General features: G+C 56.3%; 9 protein-coding genes across 9 annotated transcripts; 2 read left to right on the top strand and 7 right to left on the bottom strand.

Moving 5' to 3' along the window:
- Positions 1-191: 191 nt before the first annotated feature.
- C8Q71DRAFT_468334 (uncharacterized protein) lies at positions 192-2053 on the bottom strand. The gene is made up of 7 exons (XM_047918735.1): positions 1803-2053; positions 1619-1741; positions 1197-1563; positions 1068-1139; positions 927-1015; positions 651-870; positions 192-592 (listed from the first exon to the last, which is right to left on the bottom strand). Exons 1-7 carry the CDS (start codon positions 1943-1945, stop codon positions 488-490), a joined length of 1119 nt encoding a protein of 372 aa, XP_047781566.1. The 5' UTR covers positions 1946-2053; the 3' UTR covers positions 192-487.
- A 517-nt stretch (positions 2054-2570) lies between these two features.
- On the top strand, positions 2571-4229 carry C8Q71DRAFT_905298 (uncharacterized protein). Its single transcript, XM_047928894.1, has 2 exons — positions 2571-3434; positions 3499-4229. Exons 1-2 carry the CDS (start codon positions 2654-2656, stop codon positions 3909-3911), a joined length of 1194 nt encoding a protein of 397 aa, XP_047781565.1. The 5' UTR covers positions 2571-2653; the 3' UTR covers positions 3912-4229.
- C8Q71DRAFT_468123 (uncharacterized protein) lies at positions 4018-8080 on the bottom strand. Its single transcript, XM_047918733.1, has 10 exons — positions 7639-8080; positions 6642-7564; positions 6487-6588; positions 6251-6436; positions 5737-6204; positions 5569-5685; positions 5157-5516; positions 4887-5106; positions 4667-4825; positions 4018-4611 (listed from the first exon to the last, which is right to left on the bottom strand). The coding sequence occupies exons 1-10, from the start codon at positions 7948-7950 to the stop codon at positions 4162-4164; spliced, it is 3297 nt and encodes a 1098-aa protein (XP_047781564.1). The 5' UTR covers positions 7951-8080; the 3' UTR covers positions 4018-4161.
- Positions 8081-8710: 630 nt separating this feature from the next.
- On the top strand, positions 8711-10629 carry C8Q71DRAFT_830537 (mitochondria import inner membrane translocase TIM44 subunit). The gene is made up of 7 exons (XM_047926355.1): positions 8711-9115; positions 9170-9301; positions 9351-9583; positions 9642-9984; positions 10040-10129; positions 10189-10398; positions 10453-10629. The coding sequence occupies exons 1-7, from the start codon at positions 8783-8785 to the stop codon at positions 10483-10485; spliced, it is 1374 nt and encodes a 457-aa protein (XP_047781563.1). The 5' UTR covers positions 8711-8782; the 3' UTR covers positions 10486-10629.
- Positions 10630-11734, bottom strand: C8Q71DRAFT_744787 (cytochrome c/c1 heme-lyase). The gene is made up of 3 exons (XM_047922970.1): positions 11221-11734; positions 11055-11159; positions 10630-11004 (listed from the first exon to the last, which is right to left on the bottom strand). The coding sequence occupies exons 1-3, from the start codon at positions 11673-11675 to the stop codon at positions 10758-10760; spliced, it is 807 nt and encodes a 268-aa protein (XP_047781562.1). The 5' UTR covers positions 11676-11734; the 3' UTR covers positions 10630-10757.
- A 168-nt stretch (positions 11735-11902) lies between these two features.
- C8Q71DRAFT_744785 (uncharacterized protein) lies at positions 11903-13992 on the bottom strand. The gene has a single exon (XM_047922969.1). The coding sequence runs from the start codon at positions 13786-13788 to the stop codon at positions 12139-12141; it is 1650 nt and encodes a 549-aa protein (XP_047781561.1). The 5' UTR covers positions 13789-13992; the 3' UTR covers positions 11903-12138.
- Positions 13993-14268: 276 nt separating this feature from the next.
- Positions 14269-17044, bottom strand: C8Q71DRAFT_744774 (alpha/beta-hydrolase). The gene is made up of 8 exons (XM_047922968.1): positions 16870-17044; positions 16753-16773; positions 16142-16693; positions 15301-16077; positions 15217-15242; positions 15094-15162; positions 14770-15038; positions 14269-14708 (listed from the first exon to the last, which is right to left on the bottom strand). The coding sequence occupies exons 3-8, from the start codon at positions 16657-16659 to the stop codon at positions 14409-14411; spliced, it is 1959 nt and encodes a 652-aa protein (XP_047781560.1). The 5' UTR covers positions 16660-16693; positions 16753-16773; positions 16870-17044; the 3' UTR covers positions 14269-14408.
- On the bottom strand, positions 17045-19652 carry C8Q71DRAFT_744772 (alpha/beta-hydrolase). Its single transcript, XM_047922967.1, has 7 exons — positions 19588-19652; positions 18985-19529; positions 18153-18929; positions 18075-18100; positions 17953-18021; positions 17627-17895; positions 17045-17572 (listed from the first exon to the last, which is right to left on the bottom strand). The coding sequence occupies exons 2-7, from the start codon at positions 19515-19517 to the stop codon at positions 17276-17278; spliced, it is 1971 nt and encodes a 656-aa protein (XP_047781559.1). The 5' UTR covers positions 19518-19529; positions 19588-19652; the 3' UTR covers positions 17045-17275.
- Positions 19475-21452, bottom strand: C8Q71DRAFT_744771 (uncharacterized protein). The gene is made up of 7 exons (XM_047922966.1): positions 21129-21452; positions 21050-21067; positions 20870-20997; positions 20703-20814; positions 20330-20650; positions 19637-20274; positions 19475-19529 (listed from the first exon to the last, which is right to left on the bottom strand). Exons 1-6 carry the CDS (start codon positions 21405-21407, stop codon positions 19924-19926), a joined length of 1209 nt encoding a protein of 402 aa, XP_047781558.1. The 5' UTR covers positions 21408-21452; the 3' UTR covers positions 19475-19529; positions 19637-19923.
- Between the last annotated feature and the right edge of the window lie 7 nt (positions 21453-21459).

Raw genomic sequence — 21459 nt, 5'->3', positions numbered from 1 at the left:
ACAGCAGTGAACTGATTACTTCCGAACTTTGAGCTTACCGTCGTGAGGCGCAGTATCTTTTAATACGCGGCAACAATTGCCGACCGAATGCCTGGTGTGAGAGAAACGCGTAGTGAGTATCCTGGGCCTCGTTTCCTCGGCATGAGGGGCTGAGAGCTATAGGACTTTAGAGGACTTTGCGCGTAACCGCTCGCGGATTCGGACTTCTACGGGGCTTCCGGTCGCGTCTGCTGACCTCTCGTGCCGCATGGATGGCAGGTGAATCGGGACCACCTGTGGGTGCGATGGGCGTAGATAACACACCCGAGAGACAACCGTCCTTCCTCGAAGACATCTCAATTCCCGCAGTCAATGCCCGTCTGCACTCCAGACCCTCACCAAAGCCACAATGTTTAGCCACGATACGGTCACAAATCGGCATAGAACGCAACTGTGGATAAGCCGAACCTTGATACAAGAACCCTGCGGGGTAGGGGAGCCGAAGGGCTCATGCCGCTACCTGACGTACGGCTGCGCTCTCCACGCTCGTTCTAGTCTTTACCATGGACGATACGTCCTCAGTGCCCATCCACGACTTGAAGCTCTCCGGACCCTGCTCACACGATGCCCGGTCAGTGATGCCATCGGTCAAACGCAGCAGAGCCACGCACCTTGAAGTGACTGAGTCTCTGGTTGCGCACCCTGCGCTGCAGCCATTCTTGAGCGGAGACACCCGGCCAGAAGCGCGCCTGCGCGTTTGGCGCATCCGCTACGGCCGCAGCGATCAGTGGGCTGTCGTCCACGAGGGCGCGCAGCTCGACGCTGTCGCTCGCACGCGTGAAGTACACCAGGGAGTAACGTTCGAACTTTGCTTGTTCTCCTGGGGGAGGACTGGGTGCTAATATCAGATTCGGTTCGCTGATTGAATTGCAGACAAAGTTACGCACATGACGCGGTGCATGTTCGAGCGCAGGATACCACCGCTGAAGATGTGCATCGAGTCTCCAATGTTGCAAATCGCATGTCCCGGGAGTGGCTACGGAGTACTCAATGCGATAGTAGTGGAAGACTTGGAAAAGCTTGCGTACCCTGACGTATTGCCACTTGTCCGTGCCAGGCGGAAGCACCTGGAGGCCCCCGATGCGGTTATGTAGGAAAGACTAGAGAAGGGAATGTCCGTAAGTGCAAGCATCTACTAAACTTGATCGGCCACGTACCAGCGATCCAAAGTCAGTATGGGCAGCCAGCATCGCTTTCTCGTCGTCAATCGGTCCATCCTTCGGCGGCGTGCGAATCACCCTGGCGACACAGCCGCTCCTCTCCGCTGGGTTGTGCAGTTGAGCAAGCGTCCCCTCAGGCAAACCGAGCTTCGTGTTCAATACGCCGATAAGTGTGCCGTTCACCTCCAGTGACTTATCGACGAACGGTCGGATGACGGTGTCCATGCGCGCGGTGAGGATTCCGGGGTAGGTGCGATGCACGACCTCGGGGAAGGCGAGCGCATCGTCCTTCGAGACATTGATGAACTCCGTAGAGTCGCGGTTTCCCTTCTCGTCAATGGCGTTCACACCTCGAGCTTTGTATCTGTAGGGCCAAGGAGTCAGTGCGCATCTCGGCCGCTCGGGGATCGTGGACTTGCCCAAAGGACGCGCCGTTGTCTCCTTGTTCGAATTGCATTTTATCGTCGATAGGAAGCTCCATAAAATCAGAGCCCATCTCGAACATAGCGTCCACCTCAGCATCCGCTCCATGGTTCTTCAAGCTAGAAATGAGGCGCTGGGATCAGAGACGTCTAGCACAAATGCATCTGAGCCTCGACCTACTACCAGAAACCCAGCTGCGTGGCTGCTCTCCATAATTTCTCGGTCTCGTCGTGGTCTCCGGCCTTGATAAGCTGGTAGTCGACTACGAGCAGAGGGTGCGTAGGTACGTCTTCCGGGAACGGTGGTCCAACGATGCCTGGCATGGTCTAGGGATGCTGGTAAGTAAATACACCACAGCAGCTGGAAGAGCTTCTGAGGACGTCCGAGTGAATGCTGGCTTGTTAAGCATATCCGTGTCATACTTCGGGGAGCCGCCGTTGAAGCTAGCGTCATGAACGATTTAGCTTCACTGTCAGATGACTGGTAGAACACGGAGTCAATGATAGCGCATTCACTCTGGAGTCCGAGCAAAGGGGGCCGATGGGAAGACCGGGCATGCCGCTTGTAAGTGCCGATGCGTCCTTTGGAGCGATACGGACACTCGCCCGGAAGAACGACTGGCCACCCATCCGAAAGCAGGTCCGCTCGCTCACCAGAGATATGCATACCGAGAGCAATTGGCCTCAGAGTTTTCCGACTTCCGATACACCTGAAGTTGTGATAGCTTGACACGCATTCCGGCATCGAAGCAAGCTGAAGCTGATAGTCGACGAGGCAAGACGGATTGTCAACGTTTCAACGTCAATAGCTTGGGCATGACTTGGTCACTGGTCGCTGGTCCGAGACGAAATAGCAAACGAATGCCGGTTCCTGGTAGTGGAAGCGGATGCAGAGCGGGTGTCTTGTCACTGTTTGGCTTCTGTGGCTGATTGCGTGTGGCGCGCACATGCCTCCTCCCGCTCCCTCCCACTTAAAGGCTACCATAGATTCTGAGTTAGACCAGGACATTATCCCCGACCACTCGCAGTGCGATGTCGTCTGAACGGCAGCTACCTCCTGAGATATGCGACATCATTCTCGACCACCTTCACAGCGACATGGAATCCTTGTCTTCCTGCGCCCTTGTCTGCAAAGCCTGGGTTCCTACCGCCCGTATGCACCGCTTCGAAACACTTCATATCCCCCGGTCCGGACGCGGCAGGTCTGCTCTCGCACTGCTATGCGATAGCACATCAACCATCCTGCCGTACATACGCCATCTCTCCCTCCAAGAGGGCGGCGAAGGTTGGAGGCGCAATGACCCACTGTGGCTCGGTGACGCGCTCCCTCGAATGCGCCTGCAGGAGTTGAGCAGCCTTCACAGTCTTAGGATCCAAAGCTTTGCCTGGCCCACGCTTTCTCCGCAGGCGAGAGCGTGCTTGCTCTCTGTTCTACCACGGGTGAGGTCCCTATCCCTGCCGGTACTCGAAGGGGAATGCGTTTTCGGCGTGTTCGAGATGATATCCGCTGCAACCTCACTGCACGAGCTATCTCTGCTCGGGATGGGGGTAATCGACACTCCAGACTCGCAATCCCTGCTCGCCCAATTCCCTACTTCCCCCTTCTCGCGTACTCTCACTCGCCTGCAGGTCGATGCGGCAAGCATCTTCCTGCGGTTTATTAATTGGGTCGCACCGGGTCTCCCCGTCCCAGAGATTGATCTGCAGGACTTCTTCTCCTCAACGGAGGCGACTAAATTTATCGCTTCATGCGGCTCAAGGGTGAAGCACCTCACCTTGCGATTCAGCGATCTAGGGTGGGCAAATCCGGAGGGTACGTTGCATCTGCTTGTATACAACCCTTATGCACAACGAGGTGACCCTCGCGATCACTGCAGGCATATTCATATTCTATGGTGGTCTTTCCCACAATTCGTCTCTGATCACACTTGATCTGGGTTGCGAACACGCCTCCATTATTCCTATCCTTCACCAACTTCCCTCCCCCCATCTGAGCATGAGCGTCGTGACGCTCCATATGACACCCGACACGCTTCTGCGCTTCGATTCGAACCTCGGCGCGCTCGAGGACCTCTTCACCTCCCACTTCCCTGCAGCGAGGCTCGAGATTATCGGGACACACGATGATGTAGAACCGCTCCTGGGACTGCGAGATGGGTTGTTCGCACGTATGCGGCGATTGCGCGAGGAAGGAAGGCTGGGGTTCAAAAGAAGCGATGGGCTCAGTATGGACCCCGACACGCCCAGCGTCATGGACAGCTTGCTGGAGGATCAGGGCACAGTTCATTAAATCAGACGCTCTATGAGGCCGGTATCTACATGCATATGTCTGCGAAAATGGAGTGTAAGGATGAATAGCTACAAAAGTCATGGAGCCGTCATAGACGCCGGAGGCCTCTCTCAGCCTCTTCATGCTGCAGCTACGGGATTACAAAGATTCACAGTGTATTCATAGGAACCAAGGACGTCGATGGCAATATCATATATACAGTCCAAAGAATGGTCCATCCGGCCGATATGACACTCCATACTGGACGTCCTCAGAACCACCGACTGAACAAGCCACTGAACCCACTACCCCGTCCAACGGTGGACACAGGAGAGGTGGACACGGGGGATGGGGCGACGCAGTGCCCTGAGAGCATGGGCGAATCCGTTGAGATGTCCGATGCAGCTCCATCGGAGTCGTCAATTGAGGCCTCGCTGACTACGGGCGACGGAGGGGGCGCGGTCGCAGAAAGACTTGCTTGCGCATGCGTGTGGCACGCAGGTGAAACGAGGGCATCTGGATGTGAAGTCGACAGGCTACGCCGGCCAAACAACCGACTCCAACCTCCCGCGTTATCGGGGTGTACGCCCGTGTTGAGCCGGCGTTTCGTAGGTATCGGAGCATGATGCTCGACAATGGGAGGACTAACAGATAACGATGCTGTGGCGGGTTTGTGTATGTGTGGAAGCTTGCCGTGGCTTCCGCCGATGGTCCAGTATGACTATATGCCAGGCTCAACGTGAACGGAGTGTCAAACGACGTAGTGAGTCACTTACTGTCGTTGCATTCGGGAGCGACTCGGGTTTACCACGCAAGGACCGCGTGGGCTGCTCACCGAAAAATTGGTGTGAACGAGATGAGGGACTGGTGTACCCCGCGGATGGCACTACGGCCAGCGTCCAAGTTCCGCCAAGGAAGAACTTGGGTGTCTCAGGCTGATGATGTCGGTGAACATGAGCAAATTGACGAGAGCAACTCGTAGAACGGGCTACGTACGAGAGGAAGGTAAGACAGGAAAGTCTCGCCCGAAGTGTCTTCGTCGGTCAAAAAGTCTTCCACATTGAGTACGGGCTCGAAAACAGCCCTACTCGTGGTAACATCGTCTTGTGTCTCGCGTTGGTCTATCTCCAAACGTGCCTTGCCCTTCTCTGCGGCGGTAAGGCGCGGTGCTTCAATAACTTCCTTGTGCACCTGCTTGTTTGCTTCTTCCAGCAGCCTGGAATCGCAATGAGCAACTCGCGGCCGAGGATATAAAGCGATACTCACGCAACAACGGGTATATCGCCCCCGGACATGGATTGTACTTCTCCGTCAACGCTTGTAGTGCGTGTCACCGTGCCCTTGACATCGTTATCTGAGGCCGGCGCGGGAGGACCTCCTTGCAAAGAACCTTGGTCCTGTTCGATCTCAGAAACCATAGCCTGCAACTGAACGAACGAGTCTCGGAGTTCCTTGACAGCCGGGGTAACCTCGTCGGTGGGTCTCCACGCAGCAACACGGGCTGCCATCCTAGAGGCGATAGTATCGAAATCTTCATCAACAGCCTGCTCCTCGTCGTCATCGTCGTCGTCTTCATCGTCGATAACTTCTGAACGCCAAAGCTGGATACGACTCGTGTATAGCCACCTGGCAGCACAACGTCAGGCATCCGATTGTATTTGAAGCAGACAGCACGCACCGCAGTGATTCTAGGAATGGGTCCTGACAAAAGTCTTCGTCGAGCGGGTCTCCTGCTGCCCTTTTGGCTGGAGCAGACTCGGAGGCTTGGGTCGCGTTGTCGGAAACCGGCCCTCGTCTGCAGAATCTATCAACATCAACCCATACATATATGAGATCGATGACATACGGAGGTTCTGGCATCTCATCCTCCTCCAGTTCCCGGAGCAGGGATGTAATGTCCAATGCGACGGGCGTCGGTGCGACACTTCTTCTGTTCGAGGCCCGGCGAACGTCCTTGAGCTTCGTGCTTTCTGCTCGCTTGACATCCTCTCGCCATGGGCTGCTACCCGGTGTAGAGAACACACCCGTAGCAGAAATACATCCTTGAGCTGACTTGTTGGCGATCGGCGGCTTCGGTGCGACGCGCAACGGCTTCACGGAGAGGATGTTCGGCTTGCTATGGGAAGAGCTGGTGCGCCTGGACAAACGCGATTCGTAAGACCATACGGGGATGCGCAGAAAACCTTCTGGGTGGTGGCTCGGATGGAAGGTAAGCTTGTCAGGGATGGGGCTCGCCGGCGGGGATGTGGCGCATGTGTCGATGCTCTCGTCCGTGGGCGCCGAAGAGGGGGCATTATCGGTCGGCGTAGTCATTCTACATCGTGTTAGCGGAAACTCATGTTAGGAAGATGCAGACATACCTATCGTCTGTGGAAGTCTCGCTCTCACTTGAGGACCCAGAGTATGCTTCCAAGAGAGAACTCAAAGAGGACTCGGAAGCTGCTACCATGTCGTTGGCCGATGGGACATCATCCTCCGAGTCGGATAAGCCAGAGTAAGCCCCCACGAGGGAGCCGAAGGAGGTAGAATCGGAAGGAGTGGTCTCGCTATGGAGACAGTTACAACACACATCGACGTGCAGCAAGAGACCGCATACCTGTCCTCACTGGTAGCTCCATCTTCGCTACTTGATTCAGACGAATAGTACTGAATCACATCCGAGAGTGAATCGACCGCTGGTACGTCATCCTTGCTCTCACTAGATGTTATGGTTGTCAGATGCGCCGGGTAGACGACGACAAATGAACTAACCTCTCTGGTGAAGGCGTCCCGTCATTATCGTTCTTCCCGCTCGAGTCGTCCGCAATGATGCCATTGCGTTCCTCGTTCTTGTCCTCGATTTGTCGTTGGTCATCGGCAACGATCTTTTCTTCTGTGTGATGTCCGACACTGGTATCTTTGTCGTCGACGACACACCGTTCGCCGCCGAGTTCGTCACTCTCATTGCTTCTCGCCTCGCAGTTATCCTCAGGTGCATTGTTGTCAGGGATCTTCGCAGACTTGCCGTCGCTCTGACCGTCCACCTCGCCAGGCGCGCTAGTAGCAATCTCGACACTAGCCTCGTGATTGTCGGACACGTCTTTGCTGCCGGTGTCGTTGGCTCCTTCGACGGCGTCCGTTGCAGCTGCCTCCAAGATGACATCGCTAACGGGAGGTCCCTCAACCTGGGCACCACTTGCAGAATCAATAGGTGGGACCGAAGCGATGGGCGCGCTCGTGTCGACATCGGGCACGTCTGGTTCGATGTCGACAGCTTCATTCTGCTGAGCTTCGCTTGCAGAGACCTCAGTCGCCTCCACGAGATCGACAGGCTTCGATGACACAGAAACCTTAGTCGTCGCTGATAGCAAAGCAGCGTTCTTGCACGCCGCAGGCCTCGGGATGCTGTTCCCATACCTAGTACCAGCGCGATCGGGAGCTCTCGCGGTCTTAGGGGGAGACTTCGCCGAGATGACAGAGCCAGAACGCGGCCTCTTGCCAGCATCGGTGCTGGTGGTACCTGCAACCCTCGGTACGCCGGGAGGACGTTTCGGTGAGGGGCGGGAGCCGGCGTCCACGGTCTTCTGGGAAGACGACCGCGTCGGGCGGGTCAGGCGAGATAGACGGTCTTCCCTGTCCTGATTAGCCGTCGTGTTGTTCGAGATTACAGGGCGAGAGGCACGCGCCACAGTACGCTGCGAGGTGGCGATGGCGAGGTATTGCGTCTTTAGTAAGTTACGACGGAGATATGTGACATGACATGGCGTACCTGAGCAGGCAGTGATTGACTGACAGCTGGCTTGCCTGGTACCGATGACATCTTACTTGTGGTGCTGACAGTGACGGTGGACGATCGAGCGCGGCCTGGTACGCTGACAGGGGACGTCTTCTTGATCGGTGGGAGGGAGGTCTGTTTCTGGATCTCTGATGGCGGGCGGGTGCGTGGGATAGGGGTTATGGTTGTGGACGTCCGCTTGGTCGATGTTGCGGCAGGGGCCGACGAACTCGTAGGCTTCGTAGGTTTGATGGTGGGCGACTTCGGGGCAGACGCCACAGTGCTCCGTTGGCTGGGACTGACCATAGTGGCGAGAATGACTTGCTACGATGCACGCGTTGGGCAAACGAGATGGAGGGAGGGGATGAAGAGAGGTGAACACAGCGGGTGTGAAGACTTCTCGGAAGGAGTCAGCCCAGAGAGGCTGACGGGTCGGTGCGCTCCAGGACTGACCATATCCGACATTTCAATCCTGACTACGGGTAGTCTGGACACGTTCCTAGAATAGAATGACAATGTTAGTTCTGCGTGAGCTGTGTTGCATTAGGGTAAGGCATACGAGTTGTGTTCACTATAGCGGCCCCTTACTTCCGGGTTTGTGCCATGGTCCATGAATCGTCGACTATTGTTAGAGAGGTATACAGTAACCACGTACCTAGATGACCAGAGTATGCCGGGCACGTATAGTGTCCTGTTAAAAGGAAAGCTCCCGCAAACGCAACGTGCGCAGTGACTGGGCCAGGGACTCTTCCTCGACGAGACTGGTACGGATCGTTGGCGAACAACTAAACACTGCCGCCTTCCTTGGATAGCTTGAACCCAGAGCTGTCCTGGCGCACGATCTCTGCCATATCAGAGAATTAGAAATATATATCTTGACCTCAGACGTATTTGTCTGTCCGGCTGACGAGTAGGCAAGGATTTGCGAGGTATTGAACGCGCCAATGGCGGAGGACTGGAGGTGAACGACTTGCTCGACTTCCGGATTCGGACCCGACTGGCGCCGATCACACCGCGCCACCACGTGCTTGTGAATTTAGCAAGCGCCCACGGGCGAGTGTAGACTCTGACTTGGCCGGGAGCTCGACGCCGGGCTCAAGCGCAAGCTCTGCCACTGCTCCCAGCTCATCCTGCCGCTATGCTCCCCCGCCATCTGCGCTCCGCCATCGTCACCGCCGCCGCGCCCGCGCAAATTCGCGCACTGCTGTGCGCGCGGAGTGGGCTGCGACCGACCTCGCTCCGGGCGCACCGTGTCATTTCGCACCCATCGTCAGCGTCATTCCACTCGTCCTCGCGTCGGCAGGATGAGCAGCCCAGGTCGCCGTTCCAGACGTTCGTGGAGGTGCTCAGGGAGGAGCTGCGCAAGAACCGCGAGCTGCAGGACAACGTCAAGCAGCTCCAGGGCGACGTGGACAAGTTGCAGGACTCGGAGGCAATGCGGAAGGCACGGGCAGCGTACGAGCGGGCGAGGGTATGCCAGGCGCCACGCTACTGAAACTATATGGGACTGAGCGTTGTGCTGTAGCTCACCTCCAGCATCAAGGAGAACCCGCGGTTACGAGCAGCCGCGGAGGAGCTCCGGAAGACGGGTATGAAGGTCGGTGACGCCGTGTCAGAAGCAATGAAGACGATGGAGGAGAGCGAGCTTATGCGCGCGGTATGCTGCACGCTACGACCGCTGCGAGGCTGCGATTGACGTATGGCAGATATCTCGCGCATCCACCGCCGTGTCAAACACCATTGCCTCCACCACCGAGCCATTGCGGAAGACAGAAGCGTACAAAACTCTTTCGGAGACCATCGTCGACGCACTAGACGACAGCGGCAGTGCAAAACATGCAGGCTTTGAGGAGAAGGAGGCACGGCGGAAGCGTCGGCAGACACGTCTAGCCAAGGCGGGCAAAGACAGCATTACCCGCTCCGTCAAGGCCAACGCAGAGTACGGCCCTTCCTCCCGTTTCTCTCTCCCACTCACTGAACTCCACCCGCTCTCGCAGAGCCGGCTCCGCGATGGTCCTGCACAAAGACTCGGACAAGAACGAGCGCTGGGAGCGGCTGAAGGAGACGAACCCGGTCCTGCGCTCGTTCGCGTCGCTCCGGCAGGCGTACGACGAGTCGGAGAACCCGGTCGTGAGCAGCATGCGCGCGGTCACGGACACGGTCGGCGGGTGGTTTGAGGAGACGGAGCAGGCGCAGGTGCACCGCCGTATGAAGATCATGGACCCGAGCTTCTCTTTGGAGAGCTTCGAGCGCGAGCTGAGGGAGTATGTCGTTCCTGAGGTCGTCGACGCGTATTTGAGTGCGGACCAGGAGGCGCTGAAGGCGTGGTGTGGGGAGGCGGTGAGTGCTTCGGGCGCCAGCTTGTTGAGGATGGCAGACTGAAAAGGGCGTACAGACGTACAATGTGCTGTGGGCGACGATGGAGCAATTCTTGAAGCAAGGCCTCATCAGCGACAGCAAAGTGCTGGACATCCGGCAAGTCGATGTGCGTCCCCCTTCCACATGCGCCCTCTTCCATGCTAACCCCGTCTGTGCGTCCTACAGATATCTGGGGCGAAAATCCTTGAGAACGACATTCCCGTGTTCGTGGTGACGTTCCAGACGCAGGAGATGCTCATCTTCCGGAACGCCAAGACGCGCGAGATCATGGTCGGCGCGGAGAACAAGGTCGAGCAGTGCCACTACGCCGCCGTTGTCACCCGGATAGAGGAGGAGCTCGACAACGAGCTCACAGGAGGCTGGAAGGTCGTCGAGGTACGTAGCCAAACTGCCTTTAGATGCACTTGCTTGTCTGACCGATTACCGCAGATGGCACGACGGTCATCGCGTGCATATCTCTAAGCCCCGCAACCGCTCGACTCACCCAAAATCTGACCCTCCCGTGCAACATCTAGCTGACATGCTGACACGCTGCACTTACGTCGCTTGCATCACCATCATCCCCACCACTCACACACACCAAGTACTCTACTCACACGATTTGCGATGTAGTAGTCGTGAATAGTCCATAATATTAAGTAGAACGCAGGAGGGCATGCTCCCTCTATGGCCCATCACACACGCCAGATCTAAAGTACTCTATTTGCACCACTGTGCAGCCGGCCATCAACTCGTCATGAGTCGCGCGCAATACCCGTGGGCTTGTTCTCCCTGAACGACGCCCAAGCCTCCTCCGTGGCGAACGCTATGCGCTGCTTGACGCTGCCGATGCTATCCAGTGCCGGGCGGACGTCGAGCGAGAAGACGGGCGAGCCATCTGGCTCGGGCGGGGCCGAGTAGTAGTCGATCACGTAGCGCACTTCCTCGCCTGTACTCCGGCGGCGGACGATCCAGTCATGGCGATCGAAAGGCGGTTCATTGCTAGCAAGGAGTCAGTAGGGCTTAGTGAGGTGGGAGACGGGTGGACATACTTAAAGCGACTTGGGAGCAGCCAGCCTGCGAGCAACCAGAAACGGGCCTTCGGCGAGAGCTCACCTGGTCGACCCTTGAACCGCGCTAGCTGCGGGTCCTCGCCCCTGGACAGAGCACGTTCGTGTTAGCTTCAAGGTGAGCATGAGGTTGCCAAACAAGACGCACGGATTCTCCTTCCGCTCCCACTTCAGGATCTCCTGCCACGCCTCCTCGTTCAGGAAGTTGTGGATCTGCACCATCGTCTCGACGTGCTCCTCGGGGGTCTCCCAGCCCTTGCGCACGAGCGCGTTGTAGAACTGCTGTGGCGAGGGGTACTCCCAGCGCGAGGCGGTGTCGCGCGGGATGGACGACGTCGAGCGGTCCGTCGGGAGCGCTATGCTCTGGTCCGCCGCGGGGGCCTGCGAGAGCGTCGGCATCTGGTTCAGCGGGTTGAGCGCCGCGGCGGTCTCGTGGCTGATGGGGCATTGCGCGGGGGCGGAGGAGGAGGAGGAGGATGCGGCGGCAGGTGCGTCATGCTGGATCGGACATTGCCCTGCTGAGGCTTTTGCTTTGAGTGCGTTGTGGTCGACGGGGCATGACGCGGGCGTCGACGGAGCGGGCTGTGATGCTGCCTGGCCCATTTTGCGAGAGGAGGACGGTGCGCTGGGGACGGAGGTGGAGGAGACGAGCAGAGAGTGCGATGCGGCGGACTCGGGAGCAACTTGTCTTTACATTTCGATCCTCGGCTGCTCGGGCTATCCCGGGCCGCCCAATGCACGCCCAATTCAGGCAACTCTATTGGTTCCTGCAGTTGCCTCCGGTTCCACCCAGTCAACGTCTCCAGTCCGTCGCGAGCTCGTCTGCATTGCGAAAGATGTGTGCGGTTGTAATATTGAATAGAGACTCAAAATGTGGTTGCGTCTACACTCCGATCAACAGCAATACACCTGCTAGTAGTGATATCACGATACTCCTGTCCCCTGGCACTATTTTACAGCTAATTTAATCTATACGCCACAGTGGACGAGGTTGTTTCTGCCATGCTCAAGGCCATATCTCGTACTAGGACAACGTCAATAATGACTGAAAGATACGGGACGAATGTCATCGGGCCCTAACCGTTTGGATATAAACTCCCTCTACCAGCTGTTCCAGATTACGAAGCCGCGTATCCGAGAGCGCGCTCGTTGGGTCCCGCGTCGTAATCTCCAGCTTGACAAGCTGCGGCGCGCCCTTCGCTAGTCGACCGGACAGTGCCACGACGAGCGCATCCCAAGCCTCCTTGGCATGCCCCTCGACAAAGCTCGCCCGCATGATAGCCAAGTGAGTGAGGCTGGGGCATACGAGCCGTCCGTCTGTCCCATCTTTACCGAGAGCTGCGAAGAACGATGGAACCTTTGCCCACGCAGAGCCGAGCTGACTGGAGCGGAAGTCGATCTCGAGCTTATGGATGGAGGAAAAACGCTGAAGCACGTCGACCCACTGGGGCGTGCTGAGGAAGTATCGGATAGCATGTATCGCGAGGGATGTCAGATTCGGCAGTGTGACGCAGTCGAGCGTGTTCGTCGTGCTCGACACGTCGGCCTCGTTGTCCGAACCCCACTGCCAGCGTCCCCATTGCCACTCCACGGAAAAGACATTGTCGGGGGATCGGAAGATGATGCTGTACAGGTCCTCCACGCAGATGAACTGCAGGAACCCCTGGCGAACCTGAGCCTTCACCGCGCGGAGTGGAGGACAGAGGTCCCCCAAGTCCACGTTCGTCTTCATCCGTTGTCGTAGACAAAGGTTAACACGGGTGGTGGCTGGAAATTCGAGGTGAGGCAAGATCTGCAGCACGTCATCGGTGTCGCGCATTGTACCCAGATGCAGCCTCTGCAATCGCGGTAAATGGACTAGGGACTTAGAAGCAGGCTCAGACATGACGGGGGCAGAGGGATCTCCATGCATAACCATCGAGAACAATGTGAGGGACGGTGAGTGGCGTAGAGTCCACAGTATGTCTTCCGTAGCCGGCGTGAGCTGACTTGGTATCTCCATCTCGACCATGTCCCGGTAGGGCAGCCACGGCATGGATATCCTCGCAAGGTGAAGTCGCCGCAACGTGGGCATGTCCCCAGCAAACAACGCCGGAATCTCCATGTACGAGCCGGAGAACGCCATCAGAGAGTGGAGGTTGTGCGCGGGCTTGTCCGCATAAAACGCGAGCACCTTCCCCATGTCCTCCTTGAAGAACTGTCCGATGTGGAACGCCTCGATGCGGTCTGCGTGCTCCGCGAGCATCCGCGCGATCCGCACGATGTCCTCGCTCGGTTCCCAGACGGACTTCGGGCCGCGTAGCTTCACGTTGAGGAGGACACCTTGCGAGCGTGCTAGGAACTCGCGCAACATTGCGACGCGCGTATTGGTGGTTATGTGGAGGAGCGACCACAATCGCGGGTACGCGAGGGTCAGCGCTCGCCAGTACCGACATACGTGCGACACTGGGAGGAGCAGGACGCTGCCTGACACGAGATCCCCGTCTTGAGTGGCGCAGGTGCATGTCGCGGCAATGTCGTAGAAGATATCGTGCAGGAGGTCATCTGGGAGTCGCTGTGTTGGGGAAGTGGGACCGTCGGGGCGAGGAGGTATCTGTCCGTTCACAGGTTGATCGGGTCGTGGTTGTATCGCGCGTGTGCGCACGGCTTTCGTTCCACTGGCAACTTGTGCGCGTTTGATTGCGCTCGCTCGCTCTGCGAAGATACGGGGCTGCATGGCAGAAGTGAGAACTTGAACTCCCGAGACGCTGGCTCTTCAAACCCTCAGCCTGAGGTTAGACTTAGAGTTGGTTACCAAGACGATTTGTCAGGAGATGTCAGCTAGGTCGATAACTCGTCAGATTGGAACAAGATGATTCAAGAACATGACAATGAGTGCCCCAATTGGTAACGTGAGCGGCGCTTCAACTTGCAATTGAAGGTGGCGGCAGTAGTACTAGTAAGACAAGGTCGACCGATGAACTTACCAGTGAATGACTCGGATGTTGGTCGTCAAGCCGAATGACTATCACAAGAAACGTAGCTTTCATCAATAAATGGATAGAGCAGTTAACATCAGTGCAACGTCGTTGTGATACCGTCGACCATGATCGATCATGAGCCACCACGGACCACCAGCGCTTTTAATAATTCTCAATGTGAGGCGGCGTATCCTGTCAAACCTCCCGGGGCCGGATCGAAGGTTTGTCGAGTTTTGGCGATGCCGCAACTTACTATTGAATCTCGACGTGCTCATTCGCATATTGTACAGGCATCGTCGCTGCTAGTGTTTACTGAGGGGACGTGCTTCCATTATTAAAGTCAGCCCCAAAACTCGCCGGTAACTTGAAGTATGCATCATAGATAGGTACGCATATGCTCAGCCAGCCGCCGAAGGACATCCTCTGCATGCACTCGTTGACGAAAAATATGGTCCTCTCCAGGATAGATCACGAGAACAGGCTTGGACTCGCTCGGATGGCCGACCCTCTCCACTCCTCGAAGGAACGCGATGGCTTGGGTCAAAGGCACGATGCTGTCCTGTTCTCCGTGAAGTAGGAGAAGGGGAGCGCGCACATTCTTGCAGTCGCGTATAGGACTTCCACGTAGATACGCAGCTTCGCCAGGTGTCCATGGAGCGCCACCGGCAAGGGCGGCCTACGAAGTCGGCAAATGACTTCAGCGATCCATATGTCATGGGAATGAGAAAACTATTCACCTCCTCGTCAGGCAGGGCAGACGTCGCTGCTAGCATGCCCCAATCAGTAACTCCGGCGCCGTCTACGCCGGCCTTGAAGTTGCCGTTGGGGCGGGATAAACCCCAAGCGGTCAAGAAGCCTCCTTGGCTGTACCCAGCTAAGGCTACTCTGTCGGGGTCAGACATCCCTTCAGCGATGCTCTGATCGATCATGCTCTGGACATCCATCCAGTCGGTCGTCCCCATGCCTCCGTTGGCCGCCTGAACGAAGCTGTCTCCGCGGCCAATACCTAGGTGAGATCATCAGTATCGAAGTGGATCGCGAACTGACACGACCACACGCACTGCCACGGTAGTTTGGTGAAAGGACCAGATAGCCTTGGGTAGCTAAGAAGTGCCGCCAGGACCATTCCTCTGGTGCCCGCATTCACATCAAAAAAGCGTTTCGGCGTGACGAGATACACTTACGGAATGATAGGTCCAGGACATCTCGACTAGTAACGAGCTCGGTGAGCATCTGGGGCCGTAAGACCGAATCAAAAGGGCACGCACGAAGTTGGCCCTCCGTGGATCACTGCCACAGTCGGCATGTTCTTCAAAATGGCTCCACGAGGGTAGGATAAAACGCCCTGTACCTCTTGCCCATCAGGACTAGTCCAAGAGAACGGACGGCACACTGGCATCCTCTCCTGCGATAGCCAGGTGTTGTGGGAGGAAAGCTTGTGCGTCACCATGCCTACCGTACCCCCTTCCGCCCAGCCAGACCAGACTTCCACAGGCTCTCCTCGCACTCCCGAGCTACGGAGAACGACAAATGCGTAACGATCAACGTCGACCGCCTTCATATCCCAGTCGGAGATATGGTCCTCGTGTGTCTCGTACACAGTAGCGGACTTGTGTTCGATATCGAAGACATCAAGCGTTGTATCCAGCCCTCGTGCGACAGCAACGGCATAGCGTGAATCCCTGCGCAGGTCTACAACCCTCAGTGCGTTGTCTGTGTCTCCATACTTGATATGTGTCTGCTCGTGCGCAGAGGGACCGCGGACCCAGAGCGACTGAGCGGAGAACTCGACATTTAGCGTCCTGTTCTGCAGGAAGACGATGTCGCCACATTCACGTTGGATGGACTGGCTTCCGGGGTTGCGAGGGAATGTGAAGCGGTCATGCACTGTGCCAGAAGCGACGTCGACGACAGCTTCGTGGATGGGGCCGCCGTACAAGCTTTCTAAGTCTGCATGGGGAGTCGTACGGAAGCGGATCGATTGGCTGTCTGGGCACCAGACAAACGATTCGACGTGGTCCTGCGTGGAGACCAGTGGATGTGCGCTGTCATAAAGGGCTCGGTGAACACACTGCAGGGATGCGCAACCTCGACTGATATAAGACCTACATCGTCCGAGCGCCATGCAGGTCAACAACGTAAAGCGATGCCAGATCGCCTTTGTCTCTCCAAATCCGGTTGGCGCTTTTGTGTCCCTGATCCTTGCCGCCCTTGGTACTCTTTGCCGTAAAGGCAACGAATCTCCCGTCCGGGGATAGTTCGTAGTTCGACACGCTCTGACCCTCCGCCAAGTCCACGACAAGGCTCGGTTCAGTATCCGCCGTAGTATGGGCAGCTACGCGGTATATCTTCGTTACACCGTCAGCATTTGGACGATCGGACAAGAAGTATATGTCCCCTGAAGTCGGATGAAAGGACGGTGCGTAGTCATGACTGTCGCCGGAGGTGATTTGCCTCGCGCTGTTCTGGACGGCTGTGTCTGCCACCCAAAGAGCCGAGGTAGTATGGTCGCCTGCGCGGTAATGAGGACCGACGCAGTACACCACGCGGGAACCATCGAGAGATAGATGTAGGGAAGATAATGTGTCAGTGCCTGTCACTTCCTCTGCAGTGAGTGTGAAAGCCATAGCCTCCGTTTGGATGGAATGCAGGTGTATATCACTGGTAGACATCATTTCAGGACAAATTTAACGAAGTCCTATGGCTAGGATACTACTCACCGAGGATGTAGTACTATTGCTCTTTGAACCAAAGTATCAAGACACGCACAAGAATGGCGATCAACATCGATGGCGAGACGATTGATAGTGTACTAGTAGTGCTACGAGATGACTCACATGTATGGCGCCCACTTCAAGTTGGTGGACCTTGACAGTACTGCAATGCAGTTGAGTGAGAGTGAGGATATAGTACGCCGCAGCAATGGCAGCGTTGTCTACTTCGTCATAAATACTTCCGAGGACCCGAGTCGCAGTTGCCAAGCCGTGTGAGTCACGACATACGTAGGTGGAATGGACCCTGTTGGAAGACGCTCAACGCCGCGCTGTGACGATCCTTCTAGTTCCTGTTTGGTATACTCTGCTCGAGAGTGCTAGGGCTCGGCGAGTATGATAGCTATTGTATAAGTACGACGCTGTCCGGCACTCAGATGCATGTAGCATCGTCACGGTGGTGATTGCTGTCCGATCCCTATGCATGCATTCCATCGCGAGTCGCTCGCGTACGTGTCCTGGCAGCTGCCAATCACAGAAAAGATTCAACATGCTCAGCTAGCCGTCGATAGACATCCTCCACGTGTGTGCGCTCTTGGAATATGTGATCCTCCCGAGGATATACCACCAGCATCGGCTTCGAGCTTGGCTGTCCAACCCTCTCCACTCCTCGCAGGAACGCGATTGCTTGCGTGACCGGAACCCTTTTGTCTTGTTCCCCATGTAGGAGTAGAAGCGGGACGTTGACATTCTTGCTATCACGTATGGGGCTTCCTCGTAAGAACGAGGTATCTTCCGGCGTCCACGTCGCACCTCCGCAAAGAGCCGCCTGATGAACTGGATACATCAGTTTATGCTGAACGGACATACAGGTAATACTCACCTCGAGGTCCGGTACATCGGATGTTGCTGCTAACATGCCCCAGTCTGTGACTCCAGCACCGTCTACGCCAGCCTTGAAGATACTGTTCGGGCGCGACACGCCCCATGCGGTGAGAAATCCACCTTGACTATACCCAACGATAACGACTCTACTCGGGTCCACCAGTCCTTCTGCGATACTCTGGTCAACCATACTTTGCACATCCATCCAATCTGTGGTCCCCATGCCACCGTTGGCATGTTTCACGAACGCGTCACCGCGCCCTATGCCTGTATGAGGATGCGGCTGAGCCTATGCAACAGAACACAACTAGAGAACACACATACTGCCACGGTAGTTGGGCGATAGAACAAGATAGCCCTGTGACGCGAGGAACAGACGCCAGCTCAGAAAATCTACACATACTGCGTCAGTGGACCATCGCTGCAATCCTATGAACCGCACTTACGGAACGTGAGATCCAAGCTATCGCGACTAGTCTGTTTGTGAGTTGACATAAACACAAGCGTAGGGCATGTCGACGTACTCTGTAGGTCCTCCATGAATCGCAACCACTGTTGGCATAGCTTTCAGGTCCGCGCCCCTGGGATGAGAGATGACGCCTTGCACATCTTGACCATCGGGACTGATCCAGTAGCACGGACGGCTCACAGGCATCCTTTCTTGCGGTAGCCAAATGTTGTGAGAGGATAATTTGTGCGTTACTTTCCCGCCTGTGGTTTCATCCGCACTGCCGAACCAAACCTCAAGCGGCTCTCCCCGCACTGCTGAGCTACGGAGGATCACGAAACAATATCGCCCCTTAGAGATCGCCTTAATATCAAGGCCAGAGATCTGGTCGTCCTGCGTTGCGTATATGGTCGAAGCTTTGTGATTGACGTCGAATACGTCTACGATCGTGCCCAGGCCTCGAGCAACAGCGACGGCATACTGAGAATCCTTCCGTAGATCCACGATCATGAGGGTACCATCGTTTTCGCCATACTTGACATGGGCAGTTGCGGCCACTGGCGAGGGACGTGCCCAAAGCGACTGCGCGGAGAAGAAGCAGCCAGGCGTTGTATTCTGCAGAAAGACGATATCGCCTCTTTCGCGCCAGACTGATGCACTGCTAGGATTGCGTGGATGAAGGAATTCATCGCGCGTGATCCCCGAGTGGATGTCGACCACAGCTTCGCGGATGGGTTGGCCGCGAAGACACTCTTCGTCTGCGTAGTCAGAGAGGCGATACAGGATGGAACGACTGTCTGCACTCCAAGAAAATGAGTGGACATGTTCATCCGTCTTAACGAGGACTCGCGGCCTGCTCCAATCTGAGTTCACGAGATGACCAGACAGTAAAGAAACAGGCTGCGTACGTCTCATGGAGGTGTCGCAAGTCAGCGACATAGAGCGACGCAAGACCGGTCTTCTCCCTCCATATCTTGAAGACCTTGGTTTTCGTGTCTTGTTCGTCCTTCTTGGCCGACGTGAACGCGATGTAATTCCCGTCAGGCGAGATGTCGTAACTCGTAAAGTTTTGATACTCCTCGAGTGTAAAGACAAGGGAGGCGTCTGTTTCCACTGTGGCGTCTACTGGGATGCTGTATAACTTCGCTGGACCACCAGCCTTCTCCCGGTCCGAGAGGAAATAGATCAGCCCCGAGCTGGGATGGAAGGACGGCGCGTAGTCATGCTTGTCTCCAGACGTGATCTTCCTCGCGCTGTTCTCAACAGACGTTTCTGCAACCCAGAGTGCCGTGGTGGAATGATCGCCCGTCCTGAAGTTCGGGCCCACGCAGTAGACGACATACGCGCCGTCCTGTGAGAGCTTCGGGGAATGAATCGAGTCTGTCCTCGCGATCTCCTCAGGGGTAATCCTTCCTGGGCGAGCCTCAGATGAGTCTGACATGATCCGGTGCACCTGGACCGAAGGCGAACGCCTCAGCATTGCCACGCCCATGCGTTATGAAGACACGTACCTATCGTATGTCCCTGAGCGAGAGGTCAGGATCGAGGTAACGCACGCACCAGTGGACTATATAGCTGTCTTTCCCTTATCTTGATCTAGTCAGCTGAGTCCGATCCCGGACGTGGACTGCTGTTGCGCAGTGGTATGTACCAGAGTCATGTCAGTCGGGGATGACAGTGTGAGACGTATGCCACTATTAGCATGAAGATATCACACAGACTCTCATGACACTGTCCGAGTCGTCGACGCACCCATAGAGAACTATGGGTCAGAGAGCACACATGGTCCATGATTGCAAGAATGCCGAAAACAAGAACCTTGAGCGAGAACAACAGTACGAACGTGATTACCACCCAAATATCAGATCCCCAACCTGCTCTAACACGCCTTTGCTCGGACTCGGCGCGACACTGCTGGGCACACCTTGGATAGCCTTCACAGGCGATCCCGCGCCCGGCTTGCGGAATGCCGAGGCAGATGGTGCCAGACGGATGGGCGTGCCTACGGTAGGAGTCGACGCCCCGAAGCCGGGCTCGTCGACGCTCATGCGGGAGGACGCGGACGGGAAGATGTTGTTGGACGTGGCGGAGGACATGATGATGTCGTTGCTCGAGGAAGGGATAGGAGGCGAACCAGGTGAACCGAACTCAGAACGCCCGAGAGCTGGTCCAAGAATGGCCTCCGCCTGTGCTGGGTCCTGAGCTCCGGTTGTTAGCTCATGTCTCTGAGAATGCAGAGATGCTGGAACATACGGCCCACTTGATCCCGATCATCCAGCTTCCGCTCAGAACATCTCCGTTCTTGCGCACAGCGCGCATAGCTTGCGCCGGGTTAAGGAAGCCAATGCGAAAGCAATTGGAGATGTCGGGGTGTTGTTCAGGCTCAGTCGTGTCGCCGAGGGATTTGATGTACTCGACAGTGACGCTGTACTTGTCTGGCGGGTACCCGAAGACGATGAGATGAAGCGGCTGTACAGTACTGCCTGCTTGAGGTGTTTGATTGCCCCTCGGTGTGGCGGGCTGAGTTGAGCGAAGGAACGCATTACGGCTCGTTGAGGGGTCAAACACCGGACTCTGCAGCACGACGATTCAGCAATTCGAAAAGAGCTATGAATGAAAAACCTACGCGGTGAGACTGCCTTGAGGGGCCATTGTCTAGGTAGACTTCGTTGACGATGTCATTAACTGAAGCAGTCGGAGGAGCGTCCTCGTCGGCGAGTGGCTGTCTATGCCTATGCCTTGATCGCAAAACCACGATCAGTATATGTGCGGCATGTTATTGGGCTTCATCACCTTGAGCTTTCAAACATGGAGTCCATGCCGAAGTCTGAAGCAGAACCTCCGACGAGCGAGTGGCTCAGCTTGGCTTTTGTGGACACGATGGGGACCTCATCGTGGCGTTGACCGCCTTGTTGCAGGGCCTGCGAGGATTGCTCCAGCCTTCGCTGTGGGTTCTCAATTAAATAGACGCACATTTCCTTCCGTAACAGACTATATGCATGACAATACGTCAGTCAATGTGGACGCGGCCAAAGTGTGGTCCGATACGCACCATGAGGTATCCTGGCTGGTAGTGACTTCTCGACTCGCCCAGAGAGGAGACACTCCCAAATGAGCCGCTACTCCCGAGTCCCAGAGAGCCGCTACCCAGCGCACCGCTGCGCAAGCCGGGACTTTGCAACGTGCTCGATCCGCTCATGTTGGGCATCCCAGCCACAGTGAATCCTTGGTGCGCTGGATGCGAGTGTGAGTGTGAGTGTGAGTAGCCTTGACGACCCTCCGAGCCTGAGCCATAGCTTGTCGTAGACGAGAACGATGTGCTAGAATACATGTTTGGATGAGAACACGGTGGTCGACGACGAGGACAGAGTTGAACAAGGTGC

Source organism: Rhodofomes roseus, assembly GCF_022264815.1.
Source record: "Rhodofomes roseus strain CIRM-BRFM 1785 chromosome Unknown C8Q71scaffold_5, whole genome shotgun sequence".
In the NCBI taxonomy this organism is placed as follows: domain Eukaryota; kingdom Fungi; phylum Basidiomycota; class Agaricomycetes; order Polyporales; family Fomitopsidaceae; genus Rhodofomes; species Rhodofomes roseus.
This window is presented reverse-complemented; position numbering and strand designations above follow the sequence as displayed.